General features: G+C 42.9%; 1 protein-coding gene across 1 annotated transcript in view; it reads left to right on the top strand.

Moving 5' to 3' along the window:
* The window catches only part of LOC115646181 (unconventional myosin-X-like), a 157,202-nt gene that overhangs the window by 39,353 nt on the left and 97,662 nt on the right, over positions 1-20,187 (top strand). The window contains exon 2 of the mRNA XM_030551743.1: positions 13,189-13,287. Coding sequence (XP_030407603.1) covers positions 13,189-13,287 — 99 coding nt within the window. The remainder of the gene's footprint in view (positions 1-13,188; positions 13,288-20,187) is intronic.

The raw sequence follows: 20,187 nt of genomic DNA, 5'->3' as shown, positions 1-20,187 counted from the left end.
TCCTCTACCTTGGTGGGTTCTGCGCTTATTGGCAGATTTGCTCACCTCAGTGATCTTCCCCACAGTCTGGGTCAACTTCTCCTGTGTCTGATCAGGAGTTGGGAGGTTTGGGGGGAACCCGGGCCCGCCCTCTGCTCCGGGTTCCAGCTCAGGGCCCTGTGGATTGCAGCTGTCTATAATGCCTCCTGTAACAGCTGCATGACAGCTACAACTCCTTGGGCTACTTCCCCATGGCCTCTTCCAAACACCTTCTTTATCCTCACCACAGGACCTTCCTCCTGGTGTCTGATAATGCTTGTACTCCTTACTCCTCCAGCAGCACACCCTCTCACTCTCGGCTCCTTGCACCTCTTGCTCCCAACTCGTCACACACACTTCCTCTCCTCTGGCTCCCCCTCGCCTGACTGGAGTGAGCTCCCTTTTAAACCCAGGTGCCCTGATTAGCCTGCCTGATTGGCTGCAAGTGTTCTAATCAGCCTGTCTGCCTTAACTGGTTCTAGCTCGTTCCTGATTACTCTAGTGCAGCCCCTGCTCTGGTCACTCAGGGAACAGAAAACTACTCACCCAGTGACCAGTATATTTGCCCTCTACCAGACTCCTGTACCCCACCGGTATGTGTGTGTGTGTGTGTATATATATATGTATGTCTTTTGTCTGGTGAAAAAAAATTCCTTGGAATCTAAGGCCCCCATTTATATTAACGCTTATATGGAAATTGGATTCGCTTAACATCGTTTTGCTTAAAGTGCATTTTTCAGGAACATAACTACAACGTTAAGCGAGGAGTTACTGTACTGATTTGAATGTGCCTATCATTTTGTGCAATCTTCTGTATATTAAAAACAAAATGCTTGCTTTTCAGAAGGATTTCATTGAGCCAAGTAGATGAGGGACAAACTTCACCAGAGTCAGGAAACAGTCTGTCTCACAACTCTGCTTTCAGATCCAAAACTGACATTGCATATTTTAGTGTTAGAGCTTCTTTCAAACAAGCAAATCTTAGTCTGATACACTCCACATACTAGAAAAAATAGGATGACTGGCAAAAAGTAGTTAAATAATAGAGGATTTAGCTACATGACAAATTTACGCCATTGTAACCTAAGAGGTGAATTAAGCTAAATGGACAAAGACTCTTAATTCAAAATAAATATGTCCATACAGACATTTGTACTGGTTTAACTAAACTGGTTTAAAAATTGATTTTAAGTTGAACCAGTGCATCTTCCCTGTGTAGACAAGGCATAATGGTGGTTATGTAATGTAATTACAGCCTGCAAAAAGTACAGTACGACATGGCTGTGGAGTATTATGTTTTATTCTGAAAAGTGAACAGTAAAGTACATCTTATTCAGCAAAAAAATGTTCAGAAACGGATGCAATCATTGGTGTGATGAGCTGGAAAAATGTGCATCTTCCTAAGTAAATGGCAATTGCTTCCCACCCAAGTCTGAAAGGAAGAAAATTATTTCTTTACTGTTAAATAAGTTTAAAATAATTGGATTAAAGCTGTTTGACCCTTGCCTTACTCTGCAAGTAAAGAATTTAAAAATTAGATTATTTTTCCCTTGCTAGTTGAAAAATTGTTTTTGCAGAGGAATCTGCACAAGCCTAATAAACAGTTAGCAAGAAACATATTTATCACCATTGGTCTCGAACTGAACCATGGACTTTGCTAGTGAGTTCTTCCTTTCACATGTTGCTTGAGGCATGCATAAGTCAGCTACAATTCCCTTTGTTGTGTGTTTTTTTCTAATCAGCCAGGTGGCAGGCAGAAGAAAAAAACAACTTGGATGCTAGGACATGCTCCAGGTCTGTTGTGAATAGGGTTGAAATACTCTTCTCTAGATTGCCAGGTTGCTGAAAGTTAAGTAACCTAGAATGTTGTAAGAGGAAGATTTCTGAGTTTAAAAAAACAACAAAAAACTAAGCAGAGTGTTACTGCAAAGCACCAGTGCACGACTAGTGTAGAGGAAAATATTTGTGCATTAATCTAGCTTCTGGGCTACCAAAGTTGTCTGGGCAGAAATCTAAATGTAAGGAGAGGGTGGAAATACTAGAAGATGAGAAACGTGATAATTGTCATATATTAGAATTCTTTCTCCAGTCAGTCCATTTTAGTTTATGACAGCGGACAAGATCATAAATTAAGATTGGGCAAGTCTGGCCAGCTTTTGAACTGGAGACCACCAAACTGCTGAGGTGCTGCATGCACTGTTTGCTCTGAATCCTGGCACAGTGCTAAAATTGCTCCTTGTTGTTTTTGCTGTTGGAGTTGCTGTCTTTGGATGAGATGTAAAACCATGCTCCTGACCATTTGTGACGATTGAAGGTGCCCAAGGTATCAGGAATTAGGGGTGTTAAATCCAGTGTTTGGCCCTATTCCCACTTGTTGGGGCAATTACATTGGGCTAAATACATCCCTTCTGTAACTCCATTGATTTCAGCAACGTTATAGTATGGTGTGAATGTGGATCTTTCCCTTGCCTTCTGCACCTTCATTTACACAGATTATTTTTCTTTCTTCCTGTCAAACTACTGAGTAGTTTTGCTGGTTCTGTTGAGTAACTGCCACGTTCCACTTGGAAGATGAATGTAGTGTGTGTGTGCGTATGTGTGTATAAATTGTCAAAGACTTTGAGATTCCTCTAGATAAAAGGTTCTGTAAGGTAGTTGATCAATTAAAACTAATAAATAGGGGAAGGGAGGAAGGTTCAAAAGTGCTCAGTGTTGGCCTAATCTTGTTCTGTTTGGATTCAGTGGTAAAACTCCCTCTAAAATCAGTGAAAAAAGAGTTAGGGCAATGCTGACTGCTTTTGGAAATCCCTCCCCAAGAGAGTAATATTTATCTATTTATCCTATTATTTCAGTACTTTAGATTTATAAGAAAAAGGCTCCAGACTTATGCAGTGATTCCAGCCCAGCTGTGACCGATGCTGTTAGGGGACTCGATCAGTATGTGCTACTGCAGCTGTGATTCTACAGTATACAATGGGTGTTCTTTACTGTTAGAAACAATCATATTTTTGGGAATTAGTTTAAATTTAAATAACATTTATGACTCTTTAAAAATTAATCATTTTGGTTGTATTAAAGTATAATATTAGTTCTTCGGTGTCAACAATATGGCAGTATAGTTGCTATGTCATCAACTGAAGGATTTTCTTTCTACCTTATCTGTTATAATGGTGTAACTGAAGTAGCCAACATATAGGTGAACTAATATTGCTTGGGGGTCTCCAGTCTCCTGGAGTTGATGTCCTCTTCTGAAATCCATTAATCAAAGAAATTGTGTGTGGCCATAGAAAACCATCCACTAGTAATAGGTGTGTTGAAATCAACCAAAACTGGTGTGCAACATGTGCCTGTGTGTGTGTGTAATTATAAAAATTACACACATACATATATTTGTTTACATGAACAGTTAGGTTCTGTTTATGAAGGAAATTCTTTGTCAATAAAGCATGAGAGAATAAATGGGGTCTCGGGAATGGGGTCCTGGTCCATAACTAGGGCTCTTCTGTTCTGCAATAATACAAACGATAATAGTAATACTATGTACCTAACTTTAAGCGTGTGAGTAGTTCCACCGAGCTTGAAGTTCTTTAAGTATCTTACTAACTCAGGGCCTATGTGAAGTTATCCCATGAAAAGCAGTCATGCCATTTTGTCTCCTTTCAGTGTCTTCACAGACATATTGAGTTCTCCTTGACCCACCGGCCAAATGTCAGTGAAATATTGTTAGTGGAAAGGTAATGCATATTGTGCACTAGGGTCAGTGGATTTTTCCAGAACTGAAATTCTGGAATAGTCATTTATTTTTCTGTGTGGGTTGCATGGTGCTGCTGAAATAGTAGCTCAGATTTTAAATAAATAACATTGATTTAATACTGCACTTTGCATAAAAGTGCAAATTCTTCTTGTGCTTTTATCAGCAAAGTGATTCAGGAAATGTAAACTGGGAAAATCAGTGCTACTGGGAAGGAAACATGGAGCAGACAAAATGGCTAGAGACACTAAACTAGTGGCATAAATACATAAAGCAATGTAAACAAATTGTAAAAAATGTCCACTAAATTTGGTTGCCCCGTTCTTGAGTGTCTAGCCTGACATACACATGGAAGCTTGATATTTAGAAAAGCTGAGCACCCACAACTTGAATTTGAAGTCAGTGGGAGCTAAGAATATTTGACATGTGAAATCCTGGTCCCACTGAAGTCAGTGGAAACTTTGCCACTGACTTTCAGTGAGGCCAGGGTTTCACCCAGCATTTCTGAAAAACTGTCCCCCTAGATGTCTCAAGTTGGACATCCAAAATGGAGACACCCAGAATTGGAGGTCTCTTCTGGAAATGTATATCTTTCTTATTAACCAGAGCAACCTATGTTATTACATTAGTACTGTTGGTGTGTGTGTGGAAGACCTGTTAAATTATCTTTCTTTGAAATGTTGCAAAATGTGTTATTTCTGACTGGAAAACTCCTCAAGTTGTAGCTCCTCCACTGGTGTGAGTGTGAGGTGGAGTCAGGAAGAATGGAAGGCAAACATGGTTTCTTGCGCAGGATTTTTTTGTTTATTCTTAAAAAAAAAAAAAAAAAATTGTAACTTGACCCAATTAAAGTTGCATCATTTCTCTCTCTCAGACTTAGCATTTATAGCCAAGTTGTTGTATGGTGCATAAGCTAGAAATCTCTGCATGGCTCTGACATGTATGACTGTTCCATTTCCCTTGCTGCGCATGAAAACAAAAACACTTAGGCTGATTAGTGAATATAGCTTAAAGAATATTCATCACTAGCCTAAATTTAAAGCAGCTTGAAAATATAGTGTAAATAAATCAGCTGTAATTAACAGTGTAAACATGTAAATGAATGGCATATGATGTGGATCCAAAAACAAATACATGTAACATACAGTATAGTACAACATTTTAATTACTGTGTAAACAAAACATTGTAACAGTCAGTGTCATTAATATGGACTCTCAATAGGTCACGTACGTGTTGTTTTCTGCAGGTAGCTTGTATGCTCACAATTGTCCATGCTTTGAACAATTAACTTTGGACTTTGCTGGCTTTGCAGAAGGTTGGTCTGTCTGTTAGTAAATTCAAATACAGTGTTTGACTAATGTTATCATTTGTAGAACATATATTTCCCCTACAAAGGAAATAAGAGCTGGAATTTTTATCCTGACAGCACATGGGTAAGAAAGTATGGGCCATATTTATATTTCATAGTAAAATATGCTAGATAATCCCCACCCTGAACCTCTTAAAGAAAGTGATCTGCAGATGTGCAATTTACAAACCAAGAGGTAAAACCAATAATTAAAAGCTGTTCTGGAAATGACAGTGGTCTAAGTGACTCAGTACAAAATCTTATTGATAATAGACCTCCCCCCCCCCTTTTTTTTTTTCTTGGCACTCTGGGGAAATGTATTTCCTGGTTATAGAAATGATTGTGATGGCCCTCTTCTATGAATGCTATTCTAAACATTTTTATAGTCTCATTTAACTGAAATAAAAAAGCGTTAGGCTCTAATCCAGTGAGTAGTATCTGTAACAGAAATGTATGTTTCATTGCTTTATTTTGCCATAGAATAACAGACTGGCAGTATGTCAAATTGCACATTAGGGAGCTTTATAGTAACAAAGTTATCAGTTGTTTTTCATCTAAAAATAAGATTGGAACAATGAGTGATAGCATGTGCATTCACCAGATCCCTTTCTCATATGAGCCAGTTGTTTGAATATTAACATGAGGCTGGCCAATAGCATGTGATGGTGATATCCAGGGCCAGTGCAAGGATATTTTGCGCCCTAGGCGAAACTTCCGTCTTCCCCCCCACCCCAAAATCACATACATTATACACAATACATGGTCACAGAGTAACATGTTATAATTTAGAATTTATGTTTCCGCGCTTTAAGTTTAGCAAATTTAGAAACAAGTTCCTCCAAGTCAATGCTGTGAGCAATGTCATGTACTATTGACAAGGTAGATAGCCCAACAAGTCTTTGTTGCAACATTGATGTTCGCATATATGTTTTTATCAACTTGAGCTTCGAGAAGCTTTGCTCACCACTGGCCACAGAAACTGGGAGAGTCAACAGGATGCGAAGAGCAATAACTGTGTTAGGGACACTATCTGTCAGCTTATTTTCCCATATGAAGTTCAATACATCTTGCGGTGATGAACTCCTTTGGACTCGTCTTGCAATAGCTTGCAATTCACTGCACAAGTCAAAGGCATCAATATCTTTGGATTCACCATGTTGCAAAGCTTTCTCCAGATTCAAGCAATGTTCCATAATTTGCTTTGGCGTTTTGTTTTGCAAACTGTAAACATCATATATGAAGCCAAATACTGAACTAATTTGCTGCATCAATGTGAATCTTTCTTCAACCGAATGTATTGCTGTGTCAATGACTGCAAAGTAAAAGTTAACTTTGAATTTTTCTTTCGGATCATAAATAGGTTTGTCATCTGCTTCATATGTGAACTGCTTCCTCTTCTTTCTAATACGGATTGGATCTGGTTCAAAAAGTGCCGGTACATCCAACTCCTCCGCAAGTTCACCTGCATCTACCAATGTTTTCTCAAAGGCTGCGTCACTTCTGCGGCCCACAAGAAACTTCTTGGTTTCTCCAAGTTGATTAATGGCATCACATATATCAAATTCTTTTGCCTGAAGTTGTTTGCTAGTTATGTTGATCTCAAACAATATGTCATACCACAAAACAAGAGAAACAAGAAACTTGAAACTAGAAATGGCTTTTGTAAGAGCCTTTGCATCAACTCGTAATGTATTGCCAGATGATCCTGTCAGAGTATTGTCTTCTTAGATATCTACCAGAGCATCACAGATGTCACCAATGAAAGCAGGATGGAAAAGCTCCCCCCACAGAAGACCTAAGACATGATGCTGGATACATAAACAGACACCTGTCCCTCACAGGCACTACCTCATAACATGCCAATTTTGCTCAGGACAGAACATCATAGAGGAATACTACGCATTCAGTGGTCTCTACACTGGCCAAGCAACAGCATGACAACTAACTTAACCAGTCCATCCAACTTTTTTGACTGCTTCTTGGGCACTGGTGAGGAGTAGCGGTGCCAGACTGAGCCCAGTGATGGGTGCACTACAAATCTACAAACTAAGGCATGGTGCTGGGCCTAGAGTCCTGCTGAGACTGCTGTCCTGCACCAACTGGAGCACAGCCTCCATGAGGAGAGAACTCAAACAAATATCACGCTCCTTCTGCATGATTCCCCTAAGCACTTCGTCAGGCAGCTGCTATGGGGGTCACTCACAGGCTTAGGCCTGCCTGTTGCAGGCAAAACACAGCAGCAGGGCTTAAAACTCAGACAGGGCCGCCCAGAGGACTCAGGGGGCCTTGGGCAAAGCAAAATCGGGGGCCCCTTCCATAAAACATTTGCAATACTATAGTAACATGTATTAGGAAATGTAAAAAATAACTAGTGAAATAAATTCAAAAATTAATTAGTAATAATTTGAAAATAAACTAAATACATTATTTAAAAACATTAAAAGCTGTAATGGTATGTATACATTTGCAATTACATAATGGGCAGTTGCTGAGTGATTGTGATGGTTGGTACCAATGGGCTGTCGTTGCCTGGGGGTGGTGCTGTTGTTGCCCACGGCTGGGTGGGGAGCTGGGCTCTGGGTTCAGGGGTGCCCAGCTCACAGGGGCTGGGCTCAGGGATGTGGGGAGATAGGGTCAGGGGGGTGTCCAGCTCAGAGTGGCTGGGCTCACAGCTGGGAGTCAGGGCTGTTGGGGGGATGGGGTCAGGGGATTTCCAGCTCAGAGGAACTGGGCTCGGAGCTGGGGGTCAGGGCTGTGGGGGGGATGGCATCGAGGGGGTTTCCAGCTCAGAGGGACTGGGCTCGGAGCTAGGGGTAAGGGCTGTGGGGGGATGAGGTCGAGGGGGTTTCCAGCTCAGAAGGACTAGACTTGGAGCTGGGGGGTCAGGGCTGTGGGGGGGATGGGGTCAGGGGGGTGCCTGGGGGCACTGGGGCAGCTCAGCTCTGCAGGCTGCTGTTCTCTCCAGCCGTCCAGGCACAAGGGAAGCAGGAGCAGGGACCAGCTAAGGACCAAGGGGGCAGGAGCACAGGCACCTGAGGCCGACTTGTGGGGAGGCACTTGCTTACCTTGCCCAGTGCATGAGCTCTAGGGTCCTCTTTCTTCCTCCACTCCACCAGACCACTGCTGAGGCTCTTTTCTTCTCCGTGCCTCTCGCTGGGGCTGACGTGGAGGCTGAGCCAGGGGGCAGCCGCGGCTTTCCTCCAGAAGCGAAGCCCTGGTGTTGCGCCGCTGTTGCAGGGCCCCTGCCACGTGCCCTAAGCAGAGCTGCGCAGCTCTGCCCAGCCACCGGTGCCCCCGCCGGGCAACGAGAAAAATTGCAGAGGCTGGAGCCCCTGCTCTGGGAGGGAGAGGAATTCTGAGCCTCTGCCTGCAGCTCAGGGATTCCCCTGGGTCAGCACAGCCGCCCGTCAGCCCAAATCTCTGGGCTGTTGCAGCAACGCGCTGACCCCGGGGGCGCGCTGGGCTGCCGGGCTGCCGCAGCGGCTCCCTGACCCCGGGGGGCGCCCTGACCCCGGGGGGCGCCTTGGGCTGCAGGTCTGCCGCAGCGGCTCCCTGACCCTGGGGGTGCCCCTGGCTGCTGGACTGCCGCGCGGCGGCGCGCTTACCCCAGGGGCGCCCTGGGCTGCCGGGCTGCCTTGCTGGCGCACTGACCCCAGGGGGCGCTGTGGGCTGCCGGGCTGCCTCAGTGGCTCCCTGACCCTGGGGGCGCCCTGGGCTGCCGGGCTGCCGCAGCGGCTCCCTGATCCCTGGGGCGCCCTGGGCTGCCGGGCTGCCGCGGCAGTGCGCTGACCCTGGGGGCGCCCTGGGCTGCCGGGGCTGCATGCTGACCTGGGGGGCGCCCTGTGCTGCCAGGCTGCTGCAGCGGCTCCCTGACCCCGGGGGCGCCCTGGGCTGCCGGGCTGCCGCCCTGACCCTGAAGGCACCCTGGGCTGCCGGGCTGCCGCAGCGGCTCCCTGACCCCGGGGGCGTCCCGGGCGGCTGGGCTGCCGTGCGGCGGTGCGCTGACCCAGGGGGCGTCCTGGGCTGCCGGGCTGCCACAGCGGCTCCCTGACCCCGGGGGCGTCCCGGGCGGCTGAGCTGTCACGCTGCGGCGCGCTGACCCCGGGGGCGGCCCAGGCTGCCGCGCGGCGGCGCGCTGACCTGGGGAGCGCCCCGGGCTGCCGCGGCTGCGCCCTGACCCCAGGGGCGCCCTGGGCTGCCGGGCTGCCGCAGCGGCTCGCTGACCCCGGGGGCGCCCCGGGCTGCCGCGCCGGCGCTCTGACCCCGGGGGCGCCCCAGGCTGCTGGGCTGCTGCGGCTGCGCGCTGACCCTGGGGGCGCTTTGGGCTGCCGGCTGTAGGTAGCTGCTGCCGCGAGCAGCTCAGACTACCTCTCCAGCAGCAGCGGCTGCAATCATTTAAAAAAATTTTTGGGGGTGCCGCTTTTTGGCGCCCTCAAATCTTGGCGCCCTAGGCAACCGCCTAGTTCGCCTAAATGGTTGCACTGGCCCTGGTGATATCCCAACTGATACAAAAAAGAAACAGGCAGTTTCTAGTTATCAGCATTTATTCATAACTGTCCAGAAGACATTTGGAATAAAGCAGTTTGTATTTCTGCTTTTTTCCTCCTTCAGGGAAAAATGTTGCTTTTATGGACATGCACAAAAACCCTTCACTTCAACCTGTGGTAGTTTCTTTCTCTTATCAAAGTGAAGTGAGCACCCATGGTCTTGAAATTGTTCTTATGAATGGAGTTGCCAAAGATATTGACTGACACCAAACCACTGTTCCCCAGTCTCATCTAAAAATGATGCAAACCTAAAAAGGGAAAAATTTCATTATGAGTAAAAAGTTAAAGTGAAAATGTACCTAAAGAATTTAAATGAAGCTTACCTTTGGTAAGATTTATTTTAAAAGCTCTTGATTCTGAGGTAGAAAGAGGTGTCTGTTTTCTAACCAAATATAGTCCAGTGAGATTTCTGTGTCGCTACCCAGTACACGTCTTGGGCTATTGTATAAGATCTAAACCATGGGTACTCAACCTGGGGGTGGGAGGGATCCAAGACACATGCCCTTGGGATCACAAACTAGTTTCAGAAGGTTGGGTGCATCCACCTCTTCTTTATCGCTAGATGTAAATGGTGTACGTTTGTCCAGAATTTTTTTTTTAAATTTCTGTTTTAACATGGGGGCATGGGATGGAAAATTTTGAGAAATATCCTGAATAAACAAAACAGAGGTGCTGCATCCTAAAGCATGTAAGGCCGTTGCACTTAGTAAATGATTTTGAATGCATGTGAATGGGTTACAACAAATTTACAAGATGTACCTTTTGTTTTTCACACCTTTTAAATCTGATTCCAAGCCATTACTTGCTCTGTGTGCCAAATTTTGCCTTGTAATCCAGAAATATTCACAATGGGCAATTTAAATGACAGGCTGAAATTTTTCTCCTCCCCTTATGAGAAAACGATTGGAACACAGAAGTAAAAGGGTAAACGTGTGGGTAAATATTTGTTTTGGCAAACCTTGCAGGTCTGTGTTTGTAAGTCAGACAGTATCCTTACAGAGGAAATGACAAATCCTGCAAAAGTGCATGGACCTGATTTACCACAGTGGATTACTCCAACTGTACATGGGTGTGACTCCGGTTGATTTCAGCAGAATCACGCTAACCTAAAACTAGGGTAATGCAATGGTGAATCAGGCTGCACAGTGGTATTTATGTAACATAATTTGTGCTCAAACAGCTTCTTTCACAGCAGTGTTCTCAAATCACTTTCCTGATATTAAGCCTCACAACACTCCTGTAACCTAGGTATTATTTTCGCTATACAGAGGGACAAAGCTAAAGTGGAAAGGATAATGACATGACCAAGGACATGCACGCAGTCAGTTGCGGATGAGTCCATGCTGTCAATTCTAACCACTTTACTGTCACTCTCTGTATATATGTTATGTCTTAGTTATGTATAGATATGGCCAGATTGTGTAATTGATTCACTGGGGTACTGCTAAATTACACATTACCACAGGGGAAACTTCAGGATTCTATCTGTGTTGGGAGGCATAATCCCTCCCAGAGTTTTAGCCGGTGCAGGGGAAATACGTTTACTGCCCCGTCCTTCAGGTAGTTTGCTCCTTTCTTTGTGATGGCCAGTTTGCAGGCCCAACATTGTTCCTGGGAAAAGGTTTATGGACCTTTTTTGCTCCCCTTGTCTTAGTTTGGACCTCTGGTGCAGAGAGAGAAAAGTCCCTTTACTTGAGTGGATAAAGAGACTGCAATTATGAATGGCCTATAGTGGGAAAGACACTTAGTGCTTCTCTTTTTCCAGTGTCCTTGCACAGGGGCCAGCACAATCCAGGTCTGTGCGTATGTCTACTCTGGCTCTGCGTACATGCAGTTTAAAGCAAACAAAAGCGTGAATGTTAAAACCCCACTTAGTGAATTGGAGAAAACAGCCATGCTTCCTAGGCAGCAGCTGTCTGCTAATAACTGAACTGACTGTGCTGACAAGCAGCTGCAAGTGTCAGTTTTATCTTTTGAGCTACTGCTGTCTTCATATCACACTGTCAACAGTGAAGACTGTTTCGATCCAGAGGGTATGGATCTGTCTGAAAACAATAAGCATGTATCTGAGCAAGCACGGGCTGGCTTTGTGGGATAGTTGTGTTGGCAGAACCTGTTCTTACTGATGGTGACGAATGTATTTATAGCAATAATGTGTCAGTAGTTAACATAAAAAAGCCTTTGTCCTTTGCATTTGGAGTGCTCCCATTTGTAGTAATGTTGAGAAATATTGCTCGATGACAAGCCTGTTTCCTTGTAAGTTGTGTCATCACTCTTGAATCAGAATGAGCATTACACTGATCTATAGGAGAAAAATAACTTTTGTGGGAATACTTTGTACAGACAGATACTTTTTTTACTTACTTTGTTATTGGCTCTTACAGAAATGTTAACAATGGGAGAAAATCCTAAGATAAAATGACTATTGTGCTGCAGTACTAAAGTTGGATAGATCTAAACATGCAAACCACATCACTATCAAGCATCTAGAAACATGGCTGTGCTCAAAGAGGAACAAACCTACCATCCTCCCCTGAAAAGGCAAAATGGAATGTGCTCCCAAGTCATCATTTTAGGGCCTGATCCTGCCAGGGCTAAATGTACTTGAGCGCTTAATTCCTTGTAGGAGAGGCCCATAGGGTTGGGCTGTTACGCAGCTTTAGGGCCTGATCTAAAACTCATTGAAGTCGGTGGGAGTCTTTCCATTGTCTTCACTGAGGTTTAGATTAGATCTTTAACAATCACTTAGGGCTTGTCTATATTTGAAATGCAACAGAGGCACAGCTGTGCTGCAGCAGCTGAGATACTGCCTACACCAATGGGAGAGCTTCTCTGTTGGCGTAAGCAATCCGCCTCCCCAAGAGATGGTAGCTAGGCCAACAGAAATGTTCTTCTGGCAACATAGCGCTGTCTGTGTTGAGTGGGGTTAGGTCAACCCAGGTTCGTCGCTCAAGGGCGTGGATTTTTCATATCCCTGAGCAACGTAGCTGAATCGACCTAACTTTTTAGTGTAGACCAGCCCCTCCCCGCTCCTTCTGCCTTCCTTTGTGACACCTCTTTCCCAGTCCCCCAATGTAAGGAGAGATTCTGAAATGTCTAAAATACAGTTGACTTAAAGGGTGTGGAAGAGCAGTGCCTTCAGGAAAGGTAGAAAATGAAAGCACAGTGGGGTTGCCAGCTCTGGGAAAACCCTTAACTTGGGCTGTAAATTAAAAACTACTTTGATGTAACTTCATGTACGTTAACCCATAAGGCATAGGACTCGGTGATTTGGTTTCAGCTAGTTATGCTGACAATAAAGGGAGCATTGTAGTCTAAATATCCCACAATTACTGTTTGAGTAGTAATTGTCAAATATTCACTGGGAAATGATCTTGTTCCATTCTCTTACTTGCCTACTTGGACCAGACCTTTGTCTCTTGTTTGGCAAATGTTTCCAAGAAAAATATTTCAATTGAATAGTTTGTGTTTGTTGTCTATGTACACCCACCTTCTGAAGTCTGAATGTATTTGTTTGTTATAGGGATCACGAGTCTGGTTGCGAGAAAATGGTCAGCATTATCCAAGCACTGTACATTCCTGTGCAGAGGGAGTTGTTGTATTCAGGACAGATTATGGTCAGGTAAGATGCTACTCTTAATCTTTTTTATCACTGTTTAGAAAATAAAGAAGACACCCTATGTTTTAAAAAATAATTATACGAGTGATGAACTTTGGGGAATCTGGATATAAAAATGTTGCTGTTTTTAATAGATCTTCCGGTTGTATTGCTGGTGGTTTGGTGTAACTATGTTGGACAAAGCTGAAGAAACATTGTCAACATTTGTGAGGGTTTAAAGTTGATCTTCTTCGCAGAAACAAAAATCCAATCCTTATTGACACCAGTTGGAAACTCTGATTTCATACGAGCCATACATTGGTAATCCACAGTTCATATACCTATCGAGTAGTTCTGTCTGTCCCCACTGCATCTCACCCTGTTTCATCCATTGACAGGGATCGAGCTCCAATTATATATTCTCCAATCCTACAGCAGGTGAACGCAGAGAATCAGATTTTTGTTAAGAGTAGTCAGAATCCCTCAGAAAACATCTTTGCCTTAGCCTGATACTAAAAAGTAACAGTAATAGAACCAAAATGTGTGCTATCATAAGAGATAACCCTTTATATTTTGGCTTCTTTATATTGGGGGACACATTAAGTTGGGTGTCAAGTGTAGCTAAAGCTTTAAATGTCAAGCTCTTGCATGTTCCTTCTTTACTCTCCATTCTTCTGTACCAGTTTGAAATGTTGGCTGTAGTTCTATCCACCCTGCAGATGGAAACATCACATGAATTCATTTCAGTTTGTTCAGTGAATTTTTCAAGTTATTTAGGTTTGACCGTTCCTGTTCGATCCATTTGTGTAATGTCGATCCATACCACTTCCCAACCCTTCTGAAATTTTAAGACTAGATCATCAGTTGGTGTAAAATCTGTCACTTTACAAGGACTGATAATCTAATCAGAAAAATGGAAAGACTGGTCACGTTAAAGCACTAACTTTATTTGTGTTTACGGAACAAATTGGTTGTTATGTACATCATGTGTACATATATATTTATTTTTAAAATGCAGGCTGAGTCTGGTACTAGCTGTCTGGTTTAATCACAACCCTACCCAGCTTCTAAAAATAACAGCCCAAATTTTCAGTCTTGGGCATCTACAGTTGGGCATCTAACAGAGCACCGCAACTCCAACTGGAGGTAATGGGAGCTGCTGGTGCTTGGCACCTCTGAGCCAGTTTTAATTAGTTGTTCTAAAAAGTAATTTGGTGACTGACTTTGACCCCCACAATGAAAAATGTGCCCAGTAGTTATTATGTGAGTATGAACAACTCTTGTGTACACATACTATCTGATATGTAGTGTTGCTCTCTTTTCAGCATGTACATACTGAACTGCACAGGACTTGAAGCAGGATTCATGCTGTTACCTTTGTAAAATGTGGATGATTCCATTTCCTGAGGGACCCCTTACCTGATAGTAAATGGCACCTTCAGTGTTTTAACAGACACCATTTACAGTAGCGTGAAACATAAGATGTTGGCAACAATCAGTGGAACCATTAAGTAGCATTTAATATAAATAATACAGTCTACAACTTGATTGGCTAGCATATTTTTAGTGGGACAAAGTAACTTTTAGTGGGACAGTGAGTAATCCTGGTGTTTTTAGAAGGATGCTTTGGGGTTTAGCAGCACCACACCGGTTGACATTAAGGATGTTGCACAAGTAAATTCTCTTGTACCTATTTGAAAGTTTCCCCTTGATACGTTAACCACTTATGTGCTGTGTAACGTAACAAATATATGGCTTAAAACAGATTACCAGTGTTGCCTGTCATACAGTACCTGGCAGTCACCTTTAGAAGTGCTGACAATCCAGTGAGACACTAGAACTTTAAAGGAATACTGCTGCATGGGAAGTCACATGGGTGTAGGACTGAGATTTTCGATAGAGTTAATGTCCAATTGAAATTTTATGTGTTTGGTAACTAATTCCTGGGCTCTTTAGGAAATTCCACGCATGACACTTATGTCTATCAGCAAATTGATTATGGAAGTGTTAAGATCTTTACTGAGCGCAGAACTATGTTTGACCCCATATCTGCTGCCAGAACTTGTAGGTATTGCCCCACGCTCAGTTTTCAATTGTACAGTCAGTCATTTGAGTGGAATGTGAAGATGTAATCAGGGAAACATTAGGAAGACATGTTTCCTGGGGTTGCTCTTGCACCCTTGTTCATTCAAGAGACTCATGTTATCTTAACTTTAGCATGCTCAACATGGGAATCTTTTTCTGTTTGGACTTGAGATCATTGTCACTTTATATTACTGCAATGGACAATTTGCTATAGCTAAGCAGAAGACAGTGTTTCATTTTTCTTCTTCTTTCTTTCCATACTATTCTGAGCACTGGAAACTTATCTTTTAGATGACTCTATGGCACTTAATTGTTCTTTGAAGGAATGCTAATCAAAGTGAATGCTGCTAAATACAAACACCCTTGCGCAATGTTTGATGTGACATTAAGATGACAGTAAATTACATATCAGGAGCCCTCATGGAAAATGGAGTGCACCGCTATTTCTTGATCAGGAAAAATTCAGATAGCATTAAACTAGTCATTTAAAATAAAGCTGTTTTGTTTATTATGATTGAAACACTGTGGTAGCATCACCCTGCTGCTGCTGTGGTACTTTGTGCATATGCATGGAGACAGTTTGAAACTAGTAGCAGCTGGTAGCTTAACTGTAATATGTGGTCCTGGCCATCCCCAAGCATCTGCCCACCCAGGTATTCCTGGGGTCCACTTTTGGGGACTCCCCTTTTATCACCCTCTTCTCTTTTAATTTTTGGTGGAAAGAAATGAGAGAGTGTGTTGCTTCTTCATGTTGCATTGAAATCAGCTGGTGGATGAACTTCCAAAGTGGTTTGAAGACTAGGTTGAAGCAGAGATTTATTTGTCCTGTCTAGAATGAGCTAAAAATTGTGATAAGTGGCAGTTCTAAATTTTCTCTTCTTTCTTTATAAGCTTCTATGGGGTCTGGGTGCCTTCCAGAGTGGGAGAAACTTCACTGTGATTGTTGTTTTTGTATCAGACTCTTTCCTCTGTTTTGACCTGAGTAATGCTAATGTGTGTGTAGTAGTTGAGGCTATGCATAATATTTTGTAAGGTGCATGGAACATCTGTGTATGGTTCTATATAGTATGTGTGTGTCTGTGTGTGTATTACACATACAGAGTATGAGACTTATTCTTCCCTTGGATCCCCATCATATTTCAAAGAGTGCATTAAACTTACTGCATCATTTTTATACTTGTGAGTACTTTCATATGCTCTTTTGGGGATAAAATATGATATTTTCTCATTTTAAAAAGCCTTTATTTATTTAATGATAAAACAGGCATTTCCTCATCTCCACATTCTATAAATTTTAATGGAGTTGTGTGAGCTTATAAAATACTCAACTGAATGAAGTAAAACCCTAAAAGCACTGCTGTCACTGTAAGCACCACTTGAAATGGGTGCATTGCACACACTCAATAAAGAATATGAATGGCTCCATCTATCAAGATGCCACAAGAGACCTCAAGCAGCTGTTGAAGTTAGGAAAGGGTCCATCTATCCTTTTGCACTTCTTCAGATAGTTTGGATTTCACTTTTACTATTATTATTACTTTGTTTTATACACAGTAGTGTCTAAAAGCTCTCCCGAAGATTAGGGCCCCATTGTGCTAGAAGCTGTACGTAGCCATAGTATGAAATTAGTCTCTGCCTCAAAGAGGTTAAATCTAAATAGGTAAGTCAAAGGGTGGGAGAAAGGTGAACCCAGATCTCTTGAGTCCCAGTTTAGTGCTTTAACCACAAGACCATCCTTCCTGTCCTAATCAAGATCCTTTTCCAGCGCTTACATGTCAAAGGGCTGATCCATGTTTAAAAGTGCCCAGAACCTTGTATAAGCTATATAACAGCATACCGGGGATTCAGTTTTTAGGCGTCTGTTCTTGTTTGCAGAAGTTTTATATGATGGATTTGAGATGGATACCTAGCAGTCTTTCTGAACTATCCCATGAAAAATATGATTTCTGTAACATCCTTTTCCTTTCCCTTCCAGAAGACCTTGTCTGTAAGTTTAACAAGACTTGACACAATGAGGGGACACAACTTGTTCTGCTATGAAGAAACTTGCACAGAGAGTATAAGCTGAATTGATTGCCACAAACTGATTAGCATCTGTGACATTGAAATTGCAGAATGCTTAATTACATACTCCTTTAGTTGACTGAGAGAAACTTTTAAATCAAAATGCATTCTAAATGGAAGCAGCTGAGATATAATATCCCTAAAATATAGGTTCTTTAAAAACACAGATGGTAAATATCACTAGCAAAGACCTTGTCAGTCAGAACAACTTTCTTTGAATTTGCTTTACAAAGAAGTAATTCATGGTACAGTATTATGTCAGCAAACAGGACATAGCTTAGTATCCTCGGCCTCAAGTAAGAGCACCTGTAAATGGTTTGGTCTGCATTTTCTAGACGTTTAACTTAACGTGGCTCTGCTGGAGTATTTATGCCCAGCAAGAATGGGAAGACTACATATGTTCTGTGTTAAGCACAACTCAAGTATGTTTTCCACAGGGGTTTACACCTTCCTTTTTTCCTCCTCACTCGGGGGGCTGGGAGAGTTTCTCATGATGAGCTCATTCAGGAAGGTTAGAGCTGGACTTTACTTGAGAATATGCTCAAGGCAGTGATGTTCCTACAGTGAAGTTGCTGTGTGATTATATACATCCATCCAACTAGACAACATTTAAATTTAATTAAAACAAATCCCCCCCAGTGTTACAACAAGCATCCTGAGTCTTATTTTTATATAAACACTCTGTCCTATGTCTCACATCATCTGTTCTTGCATCATAATTTAGGCCCCTATTTTGCAAACCTGTGCTACTGGGTGTAGTGTTAATATGATGAGTTGTCCCTTTGGGTCAGATTCTGCTACCATACTCTGTGTGGCATACTCAACTGTGTAGGTAGACCCACTGAAGTCATTTGAACAAAATTCTTCTTTGCCTTGATGCCTACAAAAAACTTGTGGTTAAGCTGTTTGTGGACAGAGATCATTGTCTATCATGTTTACCAATATTGTCTCATTGTTTACCTGTACTCTGCCATTTGCTGGCTCTGTCTGTTGTCTCCCACTGAGATCGTAAGCCCATTGGGGCAGGGACTGTCTTTTTGTTCTGTATTTCTGCAGAAAGGTCCTGGTCCATGACTAGGGTTCCTAGGTGCTATGGTGATAGTACTACTACTAATAATGAATAATAATGAAAATATTGAAGGCAATTGAACTGGTCATCAGTAAATGCTATACTCTATGTTAAGAGTTTGTAGACTCATCCCAAAATTCTGAATTCTTCAGATCAGGGATTGTACTTTAGTTCACTATTTAAAGTCCTATGCGCTCCTGTGACGCTACATACAAATAAATGCTCAGTAATAATCCCCAAACCATATTTTATTATAACTCCTCGGTTGAACCTGTGTCACTACAGAAGCATGCCTACCAAAAGTGTCTGCTTTTTAACACACCCTCATGGTATTCCTTGCATTTTCAAACTTGCTTAGAAAATATGCAGGGATACTTAGGTGACTTTTTTTTTCTTTTTTTCTGAAAGCAGCTTTTGGAGTTAAACTTTGCATAAATACTGAATGATTATCACTTGTAAGAATTTTTCCAGGATGCTTTCAGTTTAAAAAACTCAATAAAATAATTTGCAGGACTATTGGCTTACACCATTGTAGTTTTACAGCATCTTTCAAATAGCAGATATACACTGTCCCTGGGCTAGATTTCAGATTCAATGGCTTAATTTCAGGAAATTGGATTCCATCTGTCTAAACACTGTGAAATTAGGACTAATTCTTTAGTTAGTGGATATTGGGCTCTGCTATAATAATTCTGGTAAAGATTCTTGGGTATACTTGCAAAACCTACTGCTGCGGGTATTGGGACCTTGGTTTCCCAGAAGAAAAATAGGGCAATATTGGAGATGGAGGCAGGGAAAGCGCTAAAACTCAGATTGTGTTTTTTAGTACCCTGGTTTTATCTTGTGTTGAGTAATGTATAAATCTTTGTGCAGGATGTCAAAGTTCAGTGTCTTTTGCTCCAAGCATCTGTTGACACCCTTGTAAACAGAGCTAATGACATGTTAACTGAGTGACTTCTGGAGATGTATACTTGTGTAAAAATGAGTTAGAGCAGGGGTTCTCAAACCTCATTGCACCAGGACCCCCTTGTGACAACAAAAATTACTATACAACCCCAGGAGGGGGGACCAAAGCCTGAGCCCACCTGAGCCCCGTTGCCTGGGTGGGGCGGGGGAAGGCAAAGTCTGCGCCCCACTGCTCCAGATACGGGGACTGAAGCTGAAGCCCAGAGCTTCACCCCCAGGCAGGGGGCCTGTAACCTGAGCCCCAGCGCCCCGGGCTTAAGCCCTAGAGCTTCGGCTTCAGCCCCAGGCCCCAGCAAGTCTAAGCCAGCCCTGGCAACCTCATTAAAATGGAGTCATGACCCACTTTGGGGTTCCGACCCACAGTTTTAGAACCGCTGGGTTAGAGCATGTCTTACCCCCAGTCAGCAAGTGATTGGGCAGTTTTTGTGCAAATATTGTGATGTTCTAGAAACAGCCTCACAGCGTATAAATGCCAAGATGGCAATAAGCCTTTTAGGTCATTTCTCAGCTTTTGGGTTATGACCCCCAAGGGGTCTCCAGAAGTTGTTGGAGTGAAGAGGACTGTGTGCATAGTCTGTCTCTGATGTGCCTTTGAGACAGGTTTGTTTAAACCAATTCAGTCCTCAGATGCCAAAAGTACCTCATGGGGACCATTGTGCTGAATGTCATAGTGCCTCCTATCAAGCACCTTGTGAACTGTTGCAAAAGATTCTGAGATCCATTTAGCACCTCACTAGTTC

The sequence above is a fragment of the Gopherus evgoodei genome, chromosome 2, assembly GCF_007399415.2.
Source record: "Gopherus evgoodei ecotype Sinaloan lineage chromosome 2, rGopEvg1_v1.p, whole genome shotgun sequence".
Taxonomy (NCBI): domain Eukaryota; kingdom Metazoa; phylum Chordata; order Testudines; family Testudinidae; genus Gopherus; species Gopherus evgoodei.
Note: the sequence above shows the minus strand (reverse complement) of the source record. Positions and strands in the feature narration are given on the sequence as shown.